Genomic DNA, 16,636 nt, shown 5'->3' on the forward strand with positions numbered 1-16,636 from the left:
GCACTGTAGAAAATGATCTTCAATACAAGCAATATCTCCATTTCTTTGGGATGTGAAATTCTTATACTTTTTTTTTTTCTTTTGTTTCTTAGTGCTAAGTTTCCTTCAAAGCTAAGTTGGTATTTGCTGGTTTCAAGGGCTATTTATTGATGTGACAGTGACACATTGCTCTGAGTAATGCCTCTTAAGTACTGTTAGCATGTATCTGATCTGAAAACACACAAACACATTCAAACAAAAATGCTGTATTAAAAGTCAGGCCTAAAATAAATAAACAGGAAGCAAAATGAACATCTTGAAAGAGGGAACTGTATTTGAAATACTTTAAAGATAAATAAACTTTTAGATTTGACTCCCTCTAGAGTAATTTTAAGGAAAAGCTTGATAGAGGAGGTTTCTTTTTTGGTTACAGAAACTCCCTCCTGGCAGTCCTGAAGAAATGTATTCCTTTCTAAGTGCAATCCTTTTGTGCTTCTTTGTGGCAGAGCACTCTCCTGGTGCCATTGAAGCTGGGCCCTGCACAGCTCAGAGCAGTGTACGTCACTGACAGAAAACCAAGGAAGACCTTCATTTTTAGTAAGTACTGAAACAGCTGTAGTAGTGTATGTTGACATTTTCAGGACTGGAGATCAAGTCTTGCCCATCTTTGTCAACCCTTGGTCTGTCCTGCTTAGTTCGATCATACTGGACCCATATCTACAGGGAACTGTAGTAGGACAAGATCTTCTTCACTTTGGCCCTTGGGGTCAAGAATCTCCTGAGCTGCAGTTTCAAACAAACTCAATACTGCAATACTGCAACATCTGCATATCCCAAGGGTCTATTTTTCCTAGAAGGAAGATCACCTCATTCAAAATTAACAGTATCATTGTAGCTAATGAGATCTATACAACTGCTTCAGCTGAACACTCTCATCTCCGTTGTCCATAACACAAGATCCAAAATTGCATGGCCATGCATTTATATCCTCTGCCAACTCCACTGCTGCTCACTCTGAGGGAGCTGCAAAGGATTAAGTAGCAGTCAGATGTTCAGAAGAAGAAAAGGTAGCACATAAAATAAAACACTCAATTTCAAGAAACCACATATAGTCTTTCCAAAGTGTTTGTATGTCTAATGAAAACAGAATATCCAATACATTCTGTAAGTTTCATATGTAACAAAGAAGAGAGAATAAAGGACAGGAATGATTTTTCTTCTTTGCCAGACACTAAGATGCAAAAATACCTAAAGGAAATAAATGCTTAAATATACTGCAGCTGCCTGATTTGAAAACACATTAAATATATTTTTCACTAACTTCTCAGCCTGTGATGAATTCTCAGTTGCTAGTTTTGCAAAAACACAAAGGAAAACAACCAAACAAAGCAAGCAGCATCTTTTCAGCTGTAGAAATGAATAAATAAACTCAATCACTACAGCTCACGTACTGCACTGCAGTCCCTTCAGGAATAAATTTGGATCAGTACACCATAGACTCCAAAGGGTCAACATGACATATTGCATCATATCCCCCTACACAAAAAGGAATTCACTAACAAACATCACTTCCAAAAGTGCTTCTTTATTCCCCTTTCACATTATAGTTTCTTATGAAATATTCTAGTGGATGGCTTTGGTGCTTTGCCACATTTCTCTCAATCTATTTATAAATGTTTTGTTGGAAAGAAAGTAAACATTCTGGGACAAACACTTTATAAACCTTAGCTATTTTCATATAATACTCAAACTGGAATTGGTTTTGTTTAAAATAATAATAATCCTGGACTGCTGTACAGAATGACACAAAATCTCCCAAGCTTATTAAAATGCAAGAAGGAAAAAATGAAAAAGCATAAACCAAAGGGGTTTATACCTCATCTACAAACACAGAAATGATTTATTTTATGAGGGAAAAAAAAAAAAAAAAAGGCCTGCCAGGTAGACTGCATCCTGCTTGGTATTTAGCTGGTAACAGCCTTAAGGGCAACCACCGTCGTGTGATTATAATTGACTAACATCCCACTGGAAAAACAGCAGCAGCGATGAGCCCGTGTTTTATTTTCTTCCCTCTCTCCCCTCCAGTAGCGGATGAAACAAATGTTTCGCACCTGAAGGCTCTGCCTTCACACGGAGGACAGCACACCCGGTTCCTGGGGGCAGGCATTCCGCATGCTGCTGCGGCGGCGGAGGGCTCCGTGATGGCCGCATCCTTCCCACCACACTGGAGCGGGGGACTCGCCTCTTGTTTATTTAAATGACACTGTTGTTTGAAAGGATGGGGGTTTCTTATCCTCTTGAGTCATGCATTCTCTGTCTGGGATCCTCTGTTTAGGCACTTTTAGCACCTCATTAATTACTAACTGCAACTAAGTCATGCTGTTTTGCAACTCTATTGCCTTTGTTAAGAAATCTCAATCCTGTGTTAGAATGTGAAAGGGGACTCTTATCTACCATATGCCCTGCTTGACTCCTTTTTACAAAATTAGCTTTCTAGTTCTTAAAATCCTTATACAGGTGCTCTTTATACCCTTACGGTTAAACATCCGGGCGGTCACACTTCTAGAAGCTACTGGTGTCGGTAAAGAGAGAGAATAAAAAACTACTCCGATCCCTGCATTATATATAACATTTTAGCCAGAAAGGCACAATTTCTTAACAAAATTTTAGAAGTCCTGCTATAAAACTCAACTCCAGACGCCATTTAATGAATCTGTGGAAACTTAAATACTCTCAAATAGTTAATTATTAAAGATGAATAACTAACAAACCAAGCAATTGGAGATTTTATTTCACTTTTAGAAGAGAGGTTGATGGGATGCTATCACGTAAGGAGCAGATAAACTTCCCTGCTGTGTGCTACATGTTATTGCTATGTGTAACTGCAAGCACGTTAAAGCAGGTTGGTACAAGAATCCAGATCCAAACAAGGACTTTGATAACTCTGCAGAAAGCTGTGATCTAAGAATCAGCAGCAGCAGCAGCAGCTCAGCCTGGAAACATGCCACATTCTTCCCTCTTTGGGGTGAATGCTCTCGGGATTCAGCCCTGTGGAGACCTGGAACCAACACGGGCAGGGCTTCTGGGAGAGCAGTTTGAGGGCCAAACCCAAGCAAAGCAAAGCATAAATGCTCTGAGGAGCCAGACCTGGCTGCCAGTCCAACCTCTGAACAAGCACCGTGCAATAAGTTCTTTGTAAGTTAGTAAAAGGAAACTGTTTAAACTAAAAGAGGGGAGACTTAGCTTAGATGTCGGGGGAAATTTTTCACTGAGAGGATGGTGAGGTGCTGGAACAAGCAGCCCAGAGAGGTTGTAGATGTTCCTGTTCCTCTCCACCCTATCCTGTGCTTTTCTTGCAGTACAGCTTTCTTGTAATTTAGCTCCCCAAACCAGCTCCATGCAAGGTGCAAAAGTGCTGGTATTAGTACAAAGGCAGTGCCAATAGCATCTGACAACACTGGGACCAAAGGCTTAATATAAAACTGCCTTACACCTTTAAGACTGAAGCCACCAGAAGCCACTTACTACCATCAGGCAACCCCCTAGCTATTGCTACACTGTAGAAGACATCAATATGTGACAAATCCACCACACATAACTTCACTGAATTGACTAAAGGAACCTCTGGTGGTCTTCCATTCCAAGAAATAAGCAGGCTTTATTCTTTTTTCAAAAGAGAAAAGATTGTAACACTGTCAATATTGTGATAACAGATAATTAATGACAAGAGTTTTGATCTGCTCGTCTTCTTTGAAGTATGAGGGTGGAGCCTCAACTCTCGTGTTCTCTCTCTGGTCCAGCAAGTCTTAGATTTGAGAAACCCACAGCTACAGAACCTATCCCCTTCCTCCTGGGTGAATATTCTGTTTTTTAAATGAAAATGAAATGATGTTTAGAAGATAGTTTTCTTGGTGTGTTTCTGAGGTTTTCCTGTGATGGAACTGGGACGAGGAACTATCTGTGCCTGGGCCTGGGGCAGACAGAAAGGCTGTCCATGGGCATATGCAATCTTAGCACAGAGGAAGATTCTTCAGGTCACCGGAGCTGAACTGCATCAAGACTTCCTAGCAAGTGGAGGTGGCTGCTGAGGACAGCTATAACAGCAGCACAGAAACTCCATGCCATGCACCATGACTTTCCTCATGCCTGCCCATTGACTTGTGCACATGCAGGGCAATGTGCACATCACCCATACTACAGAGTGAGCACTCAGATGAAGAAACAGATTTCTCTACTCCCTGCATTCCTGAAGGATTCTACATCAATAATTTCATCAGTAGTGTCCTTGCTAAATCAACACTTTTGAGACCTTCCTGTCCTTTAGTGTCTACTTTACATGTCAGGCTCGTTACTCCTTGCTCTTCATTGTGCACTAGATTAGGAAACCAAATGCGATGAAGTGAAATTTTTTTAAAACTTTTTTTTAAAACTTTTTTTTTAATCCCCTCAGGATTTCACATTTTTTTTTCAGACAGCTATTTCCCCAATCCAATGTGCTACTGCTAATCGTTGGGTCAGCACCACCCAGGAAGTGGGAATGAGCAAGTCATTCCAGTGAGTCAGTGGGATTTGTTTAGGGGATCATAACCACCAAACAAATTCACTGGGAGCATAACCACAGTGAGAAAACACCCAGGCCTATGATTTGGGTGCTGTGAGTCGTTCTCCCAAATACTGGGATCACAGAGAATTCAACAGCCAGACAAATGAATGTGTCAGAAAGCCCCGTGAAACTTTCGTTGTTGGTTACTCACATCCTCCAGTTTTACTCAGTCACAGCTTTACCTCGTGGGCTATCACCACACAAAAAGTAAACTTGTGTAAAGTGATGCATGAATTTAGATCAGTGTGTAGTGATTCTGGTGCTACCCCTGTCTAGACTGAAAGCATTCTTTTAAACTTAGCATAGATCACAAAAGTATTCGTGTTAATCACCCCCATTCCAGGCTATTTACACCCAAACTACACTGAGACTTCCATGGCAATGCTGAGCTTTTTACTAGTAAATCACTGTTGCTCTAGGCACAGATTCTGCAGAGACAGAACAAAAAGTTGGTCTCAATCCCAAAGGCTTTACAATCTGATGGCAAGTCCAAGAGATGGCCATCTGACAGATGAACTGAGAGAAACAATGAGTTAGCAAGGTTTTGAACATCCTCGCATTAACTGCTACAGCTTTCTCTGTGCCAAAAAGTTCTCCATTTCATTTTGACGCCTTCCTGTTGGACTTTCTTAACTGAGCTGCATCTGGAAGGTTTGTACCGCGGAATCCACCCATGCATTTTTCCCACAAATACTCTTTTTTTCCCCTACATATAATAAAACAACAATTCAGCTTCCTTCCAGAGCTATCCTGAAGACCAGATCCAAACCTCTCTTGGACTCACGAGGGGTCAAGCTGACGGCAGCGGGCTTTGGAGCTGGCTTGGGCAGAGGGATCGTCCAGACCGACATGCTAATTTAGGGTCTGATCCTGCAGGCTTTGATTACACTGAGATTTCATTACAATGACAGAAGTCATTGCACAAGTCAGAGATGGGAAAAATCAATTAGGTCATCCAGTTGTTCTCTGCCAATGTAGGATTGTTCCCTATTGTGCATTTTATTAATGTTATGCCATTATGTCTTTTAAATATTTAAAGCATAAAGACATTATTAAAAATATTGGGATTGGAACGTCAGGAGCTAGTTTACTTTTAAAAAGCACGCACTTTCTCGCAGTTTTAACCTACCGTGAGTGAAGCATTTCTCATCACTCCCTTCTTTTGGTTTATTTAGACTACACAATTATAATCCTCTGTTTGTGATATTAACAGCTTTTGAGAATGCTCGCGATTTTACAGAAGATTAACCTCCCAAACTGAAGTTGACTGAAGAACAAATGGGTTGTGTTAGGAAACATTACACAGAAATGGAACAACTGTCAGATTTGGAAGTTGGAAAAGAGCAGTAACACAGACACACACATACTTACACATATATATGTGTATATATGTGTGATTTGGGTTATTGCTTCTACATGTGTGCCTCTGCACGTCTTGCCTAATGCATGCTCCCCCCTTAGTTCATACAGGAAAAAAATGTGGGGCAAAGACTGCCACGATTTGGGGTCCTGAGCAGTGCCAAGAATATTGTTAGTGATTAACAAACAGTAATGTGTAGGATTATGCAAGTTCTGTTCAGGGTGAGTGCTGCAGCCCTCCAGCCCTCCCCTCTTGGAAAGGCGTTGCTTTCACAGATGCCTCAACAGCAGAAGTCTCATCTGTGTGATGCACAACATGAGGAGCACCTGAAAAATAAGGATCTCATGTTTGATACTGAATTTCATTTCCAAATTATGTCTCAGAAGTAATCCATGGCCTTTAATTCTCTACTGTGCTTCCCAAGTTGGGAAGGCAATGACCCTTTTGTTCACTTACACAAACTATTTCCAGTCTAGAGAAGAACAACAAAGGGGGTAGTATTCAGCTGTCCTGTTCACATGGCTACTTCTGTGACCAGAGTGCCGCTGTAAGCAAGCATCATATCAGCTATTTATTGAATACTATTATCTTAAAGTCTTAGTTTGGCTATAGACTGAGCAGCATGAGTTTACCTCCCCTTTCCCTAATTTATTTACTATTCTGAGAGTGAAAATTTTCTGGCTACAGCGAGTTGCACAGAGAAACCCCTGGGCAAGAGCTGCAGCAGCGAAACACCATACACCATTCTTTGACGAATAGGCTTTATTTATTTATTTATTTATCAGCTTCAGTTTAAAAACAGCTCCGGGCTGATCTTACAGTCACAGATTCAATGAACTAAATGCAGTTCGGTCAAACAGAGGGCTAAGAATTCTCTTGAGTTCCACAGCCGATGAGGATCATCAGCTTCTTTTACCCGTTCCACAGACCCAAGCCCTCGGAGGGCTTACGGAGCCTCCCAGGAGCCGTTCCGACTCACCGCTCCCTGTCCCGGCGCTGCGGCTGTCCCTGCCCCGCTCCCGGTCCCACCGCCCCGCAGCTGTGCGGCCCCGCTCGGCCGGGCTGATGTCGGCCTGAACTTTGCCACCGATATCTTCTCGGGATGAGCGACATAAACACGGCACTGCACTCCAGAGCATTGCTCTGGAACGAGCTCCTTCCACACATTTCACTAATATCAGAACTGTCCCCATGCGCACCGGCACGCGGGAGGGCTCAATCTCCAACAAACCCGAACCCAACCCGAGGAGAACGCGCTCTCCCCGTGCCCGCGCAGCCCCTCTGCTCGCTCGGCGCGTTACTTTTATGTTATGCCTCTCCGGCAATCCCACCCCATCCGGCTCAAGTATCCTGGATTAGAAAGACTTTTCCTAGAGCCTTTTTCAAAGGGTCCTTCCCACCGCCCTTTAAATCCCCTACATTTTATGATACGGATATTTCACAGCTCCTAGCGGGGCAGCGAGGGGGAGAGACCGAGGAACGGAGTTACGCAGCAGCCAGTGCTCGCAGCGCTCGGGGCTTCCGATGCCATCGGCGCCGCTTTATCCGCCGCCCTCTTTACTCCCGGCGATAGCCGCGGAGATAAGGAGCGGAGCGAGAAAGGATTCGGCGAAGTCGACACTTTCCCCCTGCATCAGCCTCACGCCCTTCTTTGCAACCTCCTCCTTCCCCCAGAACAGCGGTCCCTGCCGTAGAGAGGAAACGCGATACCCCTCCGTCCAACAGCGGCTGTGCCCCCGCTGTGCTCTCTGACGGGATCCCGGCGGCGGCTGCGGACGCCCCGGGACACAGCGACTCGGCCCGTCCCCGCGCCTCCACTACCGGCCCCGGCGGGACCGCTGCTCTGCCGTGCCTTGTGTCCTGCCGGAGGGGCTGTCCCGGTCTGCCCCGCACAGGGGCAAATGGCAGAGGAGCATCTGGGCAGAAGCCCTCAGGCTGCAGAAGGCTTCAGACCCCACTCCCGCCTCCCCATCCATCTCCATTTAGAGCAGGGATACGGGAGGACAATTGCCAAAGGGGTGCCGCACTATGTCCTCCGCACTACAAAAAGGCACGGCGCATCTACCCGGCCCCAGCGAGGGGGGCAACTCGTAGGGCACGGGATCCCGGGAAGGACGACGGCGGAGGAGAGGCTAGAGCAGCCCGGTCCCGGCCCGCCCCGCCGCGGGAGGCAGTACGACAGCGGGCTCCGCGCCCCCCTCCCGGCCCCGCTGCCGGAGGAGGACGCCCCAAGGGAGCTCCCCATGCCGTGCCGGGCGCCGCGGGCTCGCCTCGTCCCGCCTCGTCCCGCCCCGCCCCGGGGCCGCTCCCCCGGGGCCCCGCTCCGGAGCGGCTGCCGCACGCGGCCCGGCGGGGGCTGCCCGTCGACGGGCGGGGGGGGCCCGGCCCACCTGCGCCCCGCGGTTGCTCCGGAGCGGCGGCGGGGCTGGGTCCTCCTCCTGCCCCCCCGGCGCTCCCGCCCTCGCACACTCCTCTCGCACCGCCGTCGGCCCGCCCGGCCTTGTCGGCACCTCGCCCGCCCGCCGCACGCACGGCCGCTCTGCCGCACGCCCACCGGCACCCCCCCACCATGCTGCCGGCATGGACCCCGGCGGCGGCTGCACGGCTCCTCTCGGCTGCTGAGTGCCCTCTGAGGTCCGCCGCAGGTAGCAGCGGGACGGGCGGCGCTGAAGTGGTATAGGAAGAGCAGAGGGGCGAGGAAAATTAATAAATAAATAAAAGAGGAGGAAAAAAAAAAAAAAAAAAAAAAAAAGAAAAAGAAAACGGAAAGAAAAGGGGGGAAAAAAAGCGCAAAAAGCAAAAGAAAAAAATAAAAAAGGAAAAAAAAAAAAAAAAAGGCCACCAGCTCAGCCAAGCCTGGCTTTGGACATCGGCGCAGGTATCTGTGCCGCTGTGCTCATCCCGCGCCGCCTCGGTTTTTTTTCGAAAGGAAAGGAAAAAAAAAAAAACGAACGGAAAGGAGAAGCGGAACTCTCAAAGGGTTACTATGCAATTGCGACTGATTTCTTGGTTTTTTATCGCTTTGAACTTTATGGAATACATTGGCAGCCAGCACGCCTCCAGGGTACGGCGACAGGGAAGAAGTAAGTGCGAAGGGCTTTCTGCTTTGCCGTCCCCGCTCCCCGCGCCGTGCCGCCCACCTGCCCGGGAGCTGCCGCGGTGTTCCCGAGCCCCGCGCTGAGCGGACCTGCGCGCGTTCCGCGGAGTTCGGATGGGACGGAGCGAGGTTCGGTTCTTTCCTATTTTCTGTGTCTCCTCACTGGGATGAGCAGCGCCGGCTCCGGGATGAGTTGCGCGTGATCCTCTCCGTCTGCTAAAGGGGAACTTTATTTTCTTAGCGCTTCCCAATGAGAGAACACGATGCAGGTAACTTTTTGCCGCGATGTCCCGAGAGCCTTCGTCCCCCCTCGATCACATTGCGGTGATCGGAGGAGGCCGCAGAGGGCAGAGCTGGGACCCGCCGGGACGGATCGCCGCCTCATAGCGAGCGGAGTCCCCCGCGGTGTGGCCGCCCTGGCAGCCCCCGGGGCAGCAGCTCTGCTTCACTCTCCGGGTGATTCCGAGTGGGCTGAATGCATCCTTCCCTCTCGACCCGGCCGCCCCGATGCACGCCGCAGGCAGCCGTGAGGGAGCAGCCCTCAAGATGTACGGCTGCAGCTCCCGAAGGTGGGGGACTCGGAGCTGAAGCGAACGGAGCGAAGCTCCGGCACGGTTCGCCCCACGCTGGGCTCCGAGCGCCGCCGCGCTGTGCCCTCACCGTGCTCCTCTCCGGCCCCCGAGGGCAGCGACCGCGGCCGATCGCGTAGGTGAGGCACTTATTGCACACCTACCGCTCTTATGTCCCCTTCCCCTGACAGCTGCGGACAGCGGGGAAATGCGCGGTAGCTTGCGTTTATTCAGCGAGGAGTACATCGAATTACTTCCTCAGGGAGAGGACGCGGGGGCTGATGTTATTATTTTGTGCTCCCCTCCCCGGCATGAGTAGCGTTTGAAAGGCTTTTTTGTCCGCTCTGCACACAGCGTCCGATTCACCCGGCGTGCCCCGAAGCGGATGGGGGCCGCAGCACCCCTTCCCCGCGGCAGCGCAGCGAGCGCTCGGGGATATTGCCTTTGGCACGGGACGGCTCCGCGGTCTCACGCGCTAACCGCTTGCTCCCTTAAGCCCTGGCAGCCGCGGCCCCTCTGCTCCAGGGGCTCCCCGAAGGAGCTCGGCAGAGGGACACGGGAGTCGTACCCCTTGCACCCTCCCCGTCGTCGTTCCACGCACCGTTCTCCGCCGTCGGGGCCACGCAGCGGGGGGCAGCCCCAGGAGCACCTTGTGCGAGCCTCGCCGTGCCGGACCCAGAGCCGGGCCAGCGGCGACCTCTGCTGTCCTGAGCCGCGGCGGGCAGCCGGCGGCAGGTGCTCGGCTCGGCTCGGCTCTGCTCGTGCAGTCCTACCTGAGTCTTAGCCCCACTCGTTGAGCTGAGTGATTTTAGGGAGCTAGAACTGGAGGTGTTGGCTGAAAATAACAAACAAACAAACAAACAAAAACAACCAAAAAATACCAAAACACCTGGATGGTGCAACGTGGAGAAGGTACTGAGAACTTGCTCAAAGTTTTCTGTTTAAAAGACAAGAGTTAAGCTGAACTCACTGGTGAGCAATTGATGGAAAGAATTACAGCTAGAGATGGAAAGCTGGCCCTTGGCTTTGTAAGTGAAGGGCCATATCCATCAGAATGTCTCACCGGGATGTGGTTGAGGTCTGGTTGAGGTCCTTAGATCAGATGGCTGTAAAACACACTGAGGTATCACTGCTGCTTATTGGGTGTGAAGCGAGAATTAGAGCGTGAGTGTTTATGGAAGCTCTTATAAAAGAGGCTTGGGACACTATTTGCACAGATTATTTCAGCTGTGAATATCTGCAGATCTTTGTTAGTGGATGCTGCCACTTGAAAAAGTGACAGAAGTGGTAGAAAAGACACCTGTCCGATGTGTCTATTACATGAAGACTTTCTCTGGATCTCTTGTCTCTTTTCCCCAGTCAGTCTCCTTTAAACGTAAGTCCCAGACCCATTGCTTGGGAAGTGCTTCCAATTTTCCACCCCACCTATGTACTTCAAATGCAGTTTAAACTATTTTCATCAAGCCATGAACCAGTGAACTTCTGTTACTTCACTTTGTTAAATATCTGAGGCCCTATCCTGAGTGTTAATACCACCACATTTTAAGAGAAAAGAATAACAAAGCCTAAACTGACTAATTTGCAGTATGCAGCCACCAAGCTCAGCTCATGTAAATTGAAATTTCTTTCTTAATTTCCCCCATCAGAAGGGCCTGGTGCTGAGGCATTACTTATTTTGTACCTGTGGACCAAACTCTCATTGAAGTTACAAGTTGGAATATCCAAAATTTCTGTCCCTCTACAAATTGTAAATGTGCTGCTGGAGGAGTAGAAGTAGAGGTGGATCTCATCCGAAGTCAACAGTGGGGTGCAGACAGGGGTTGCGTCCATAAATAGATGCGGCAGACGCGATCAATAAAAGTTCAAAAGCAAACATGCCATTAGCCAAGAGATGTGTGTGTTCGTTCTGATAAGAGCACTTAAGATTAACAAATTGAGTTGCTTGTTGGGGTCCTACAAGAGAGATTAATATGCAGCAAGTAGAGACTAACATACCACCTTGTAGGAAATTCTGTGTATCTGCCAGTGAGTAGTTTTCTTAGAAAAGAAGTAGGATTAAGTCCACAGTTCCGAAGTGTTTTGGCTCTGCAGACCACCATCAGCCCTCCACGCTCAGCACCGACAGTTGTGCACCTTTCTCATTGACCTTTTAACTGCCGGAAATGGAGCAGTGTTTGATGTGGCTCTGCCAGTGACCTCCAGAGCGTTTGCTGTGACCCCATGGACTGTGAACACGCCAAGGGCTAAATTTGGGTATCATCAGAGTAAGCAAAGTGACAGCAGACAGATAGAAAGTCCTGCGCTCGTATCAGTCCTACATCTGGGAGTACAGCTGTCAGTGTGACTTATGGAGCTGCAGTTTGGGTGCAGAGCTGCCACGATGCACACTGCTGTTGGCTCATGGTGGCCACTGTTGGCATTGCCTCCTGCCTTTGTCCCAAGAGAAAAAGGAGAAATTACATTACTAGTTAAAATAACATTGTGTTTTGGGAAGTAATTTTTTTAACAGTTCACCATCAATATACATATTTCTAGCACTTGTATGTATGCTTGGGGTCGGCACGGCACGCATAGCGATACAGTACATTCTAAACATAATATAGGGGTTATTACTGATTTTTTTTTTAAAGAAATCATTTAATATCTGAGTGCAGTAACGGAGGGCAGAACTTAGCTGAGCAGTAGCCATCAATGAGCTGAATCTGACCTTGGGTGAGATTAAACTGTTCACTGTTAGCTCTCTTTCAGAGTATTTATGTCCAGCCAATGCATTTTTTTTTGGTGATGGTTGCATCTTTGAATAGTCAGAGTAAATACTTTGCTGTGACAAGTGCGTCTTTTTTTTTTTTAGTGAAACTATATTTCGCGTTTGTGGATGAGCCCGTTTGTTTCGAAATACTGTGAAATTCTTAGGACAGTCATAAGAAGCAAAAGCAGCCATAGAACAGTCTCATCGTACTTTCATAAACTGCGAACAGATTTCATAGCAGTGATATCTTAAATAATCAAATAGGGAAAAAGCCCTACCCCTTGCTGAAAGCATTAGAAGAATTATAGGGTAGCTTGCTTGGGTTGTTTTTTTTATAGCTGTGCGTGCGTGTAGACCCAGGCTTGAAACATACCAGCTGCTGGTGGAGCGGCGCGTATCCCAAGAGCGTCGGCGTGTGAGAGTAAAGAACACTACAGATCAGTTCCCATTTCATACCTGACATCTGAAATGGTGATAATTTTCATTTCTTTTCCATCCAGCTCCTGAAGGCATTTCTTAATCTATTTAAAAGTTCTGCTGAACTGTAAATACACGTAATGCCGCCACTTCTTAAAGCCATTGACAGTGTATCAGCAGATATATAAGAAGTCACACTTCTCTTCGCAGACAGAACAAAACATTGCTATTATTAATGTGATGACTTTAGAGCTTGAACCTGCCTCCATAGTTTTCAGTAGAGAAAGTTCCGTGGACTTTCCTGAGCTGCAGAGGGCTCTTTTCAAAGGATCCCAGGAAAGATTTTGAGTTTTGAAGGATTCCTGTGCTGGAATACTGGCAAAATATCCTTATCCAAATATGTAAGATACCTACATAGGAAAAAAAAAAACAATGCCCAGTGCCTTTCACAACTCTGACATATCATCTGCTTGGGAGGCAACTTCTTTCTTAAGCATATGGAAACGACAGCTATTTTACTACTTTCACTTACTGAGCCAATTGAAGCCAGTGCAGCAAATGCTGAGATGACTTTTTTCTTTTAAGCTTGTTTTCAGTGTATGAAGCCTTTGCAAATCCCTAGTACATTCCTTCTTGTTCAGTTTTTTTGTTTTTAGTCTTTTCTTTTTCTGGAGACAATGGAAATTCTAATAACAGAAATTGAGCTAGAACTTAGAAATGGGACTTAGTCATTATCTGTTGCTTAGTCCGTTCATTTTCCCTTCCAGTTAATAAAGCAAGCATGCTGTCTGGACTATGGCTCTTACCCACTAACACTAATAAGCTGCCTATCGCTTCATATTCAATCATTTATAGGCAGTGGCTAATGGGAAAACTCTCCATTAAAACCATGGGGGTTCCTGAGAACCTTTTTCCCCTACAATAAATTGTCCCATTTGCTCTTGAAATTAATTTAAAAGTTGCGAAAGTCTGGTGAAAGAGATGTAAAACTAATAAGGAATAATATTTTTGTCTCATTTCTAATTTTGGATTCTGAACAATTCAAAAATGCTTTGCCAATTTTTTTACCAAAATAATTCAGAACAAAGTAATCTTATCAGATGAGAAAAAGCAGCTGAAACCATACATGTTTTTAAACAAAAATCTGTCTGCTATTACCACAAACAATGCAGCAGTAACTATTTGTTCATGCAAAACATGCTCTGGCCCTCAAAAAAAGAAGATCTACTACTTTTTTTTTTTTATAAATAATTGAACAACTGGGCTTCTGACAATGGCAAAACAATGACTTACTGGACACTTTATCATAATGAAATCCAATGGGATTTATTAGCAATTGCTTTGGCCATATTTTTGTTGTTAGCAGTTGAAATGAGCAACGCTACTTAAAGAACAAAAAGCACAACTGCGCTATAGCTATAGAATAGTTGTCGAATAAACATCCTTGTGTTTTGATTTCTAGCTTACGAGCTCTATCATGCACTTTAAAATGTTCACTTTAAACTATTCACTCACATCATTACAAACAGCTCCCACTCAAGAAAAGGAACCGCAAAACTTATGCACACAAGCACTAGCTGCAGGGGTTGGAGCTGGGGGGGGGGGCTGACCTCTGGCTGGAGTGGCACTGTGCTCCTCACATAGTGCACTATTTTGCTCCCCACAGCAAAGGCATTAACGGGGAAGAACTTAACGGGATGCTTATGGTGATACTGTTAAGCAAAAGTAAAACCCTGAACCACACGTTCTACATGGAGCTATAGTAGCGTCTTGATACAGACATAATTCTTTCAGGTTTCTTGTTGTGTGTCAGCTTCATGTCCTGACACGTTTTCCATTGAAACATGAAAGGTTCGAGATGTGGGATTTCAGATGTTGGATGTTTTCTGCAGGGTAAAGCAGATTTTAGGGTGCTGTAAAATAAAACAGGAACTCACTGATGGGTGTTGGAATGGCAATGATGTATGAATTCTGTGGCTTCCTGTAAGGTGCTAGGGGAGAAACAGCAGGGCTCAGATCCAAGAGTGGGGCATAGATGCCTAAGGTATGTCTGGTGCAGGATCGGAACACCTTACTTTCAAAGCCCTGCTGAATTGCCACCTCAGCCCTAAAGTGGACAGTTCTCAGGTGGTTTGTTGTTTCTACATGAGATGTTAGCTTGCCCAGACTGAGCATTCACCTGGCATGGGAGACTTTTGAGCTCAGTGCCCTTCTGACATTTTCTCTTAAAGAAACCGTGGGTAAAAAAAGTTATAAATAAATAATACCGAATAATAAAAATAATGAAACAGATTTCTTCCAAAGATAACAAGGGTCTCAATCATCTTGCTGGCGACTGCTTCTGTACGCAGAAATATGGTTTTCCCTGTAAGCAGCTCACTGACCCTTTCCTCTCTTGTGCTGCTGGCTGCAGCCAAACCACCTGAGATGACCTGCAAATAAGAGTCAGTTTATTTGGGCAGATCAACTTGAGCTAAAGGCATGTGACATAACGTCGTTTTCCAACTCCAGGTGAATATTTTTGCAGCTAAGATTTTGGATACATTAAGGGTAATAAGGCTGCACCTTCCTTTGTTTCAAAGAGTGAGGCCTCCTTCACACTGTTAAAGAACATAGGCACACACGTAGTCTTACAGGTCTGGGTACCAGTGCCAGGGCACCAAACACTAAAGATAGCTAAGATGTGATACAGTTTCTGGCCCCAGCTAAGAATTCCTTGCTCAGTGTGGTCATTTCTGTTCCCCCCTTTTGGAGCCCCCTATGCTTTCCATGCACTGGAAGGTAACTTGGATGCCTCGCTCGGAGCTGCTAGCACTATTGACACCAAAGCACTGACTGAGGGCATTGCTGCTCAAAGCAGTGATACTCAGGACAGCATAAATCCCTTACTAATCACCAGCTCCTCTGCCCTGCTTCTCTCCAAATAACTCACCAGAGCAGTGATAGTGTTTTGGTGGGAAGTTACAGCAGAGGTAGGCTTTTAATGTGATTCCTTCGTCTTTCATGTGAAGCAAGGAATGATATTCCTTGGAGGAGGGAAGGGGAGAAGGTTCTTCTGTGAACTGCAAATGCAGGAGCAACCAGCTGGTGAAAGGAGATTTCCATTGCGTTTCTTGCTAACATTTACAAACATCCACATGAACCAGAGCTACTAAAACCTGACACTTTAATATGTTTACAGAGTTTATGTGTGTTATCAGCACATGTAATACTCCCAACAGGATTTATTACAGGTTCCTTTAGCAACAACATTTTTTATTCATTACAGCTCAACTGGTCAGAGAGGAAAACAGCCAGTTTCTTCAGAGCTTGCCTCCCACACACACTTGCCCTGCATTATTTGATCGCTTGTTCATGAAGATTACAAATATCAGTGTCGGCAAGTGTTTCACAGCCTTTTTTCCTAGAATGTCCATAGTTAATTTCACTACACCTTTTCTTTGCTGCAGAATAAGAGGTTACTTTTTAAATTTTGCTGTCTGTTACACAGATGAATGAAGAATTATTTCCTCAAAATAAACCAAGTGGGACCAAGAGATAGTTATTTAACACGGGAGTCAGAGAATGTTAAGTGCATGTATTTAGCAAATCCGAAGATTACAGAAAGTTTTAGTAAAACACAGAATTAAAAATAATCCACTCAGATAAGACCTTCTTGCAGTGGGCATAGCGTCCGCAGATGTCATAAAATATAAAAGACAGAACTGTAAAAGCAGGAAAGGTAAACAAATTACACAACATGGTAATTTGCAAAGATGTTCAATTTTGTGGTCCAAAATGAGATAACGCATTTGTGGATTAGGCTTCTGCTTTATGAAGAATTGAACAGTTAATGAGTTTCAGAGTTGAGTGTGTATTAAAA

The 16,636-nt window shown here is 46.0% G+C and overlaps 1 protein-coding gene across 3 annotated transcripts in view; it reads left to right on the forward strand.

The window, feature by feature from the left end:
* Positions 1 to 8,699: 8,699 nt before the first annotated feature.
* RSPO3 (R-spondin 3) overlaps positions 8,700 to 16,636 on the forward strand; it is a 90,502-nt gene continuing 82,565 nt past the window's right edge. The window contains exon 1 of one of the 3 annotated variants that reach the window (XM_048935408.1): positions 8,700 to 9,025. In XM_048935408.1, coding sequence (XP_048791365.1) covers positions 8,929 to 9,025 — 97 coding nt within the window. In that variant the 5' untranslated portion in view covers positions 8,700 to 8,928. Of the gene's footprint in view, positions 9,026 to 9,222; positions 9,309 to 16,636 lie in introns of those variants that run through there. The other 2 variants (XM_048935407.1, XM_048935409.1) reach the window with 2 other exon arrangements.

Source organism: Lagopus muta, chromosome 2 (assembly GCF_023343835.1).
Source record: "Lagopus muta isolate bLagMut1 chromosome 2, bLagMut1 primary, whole genome shotgun sequence".
In the NCBI taxonomy this organism is placed as follows: domain Eukaryota; kingdom Metazoa; phylum Chordata; class Aves; order Galliformes; family Phasianidae; genus Lagopus; species Lagopus muta.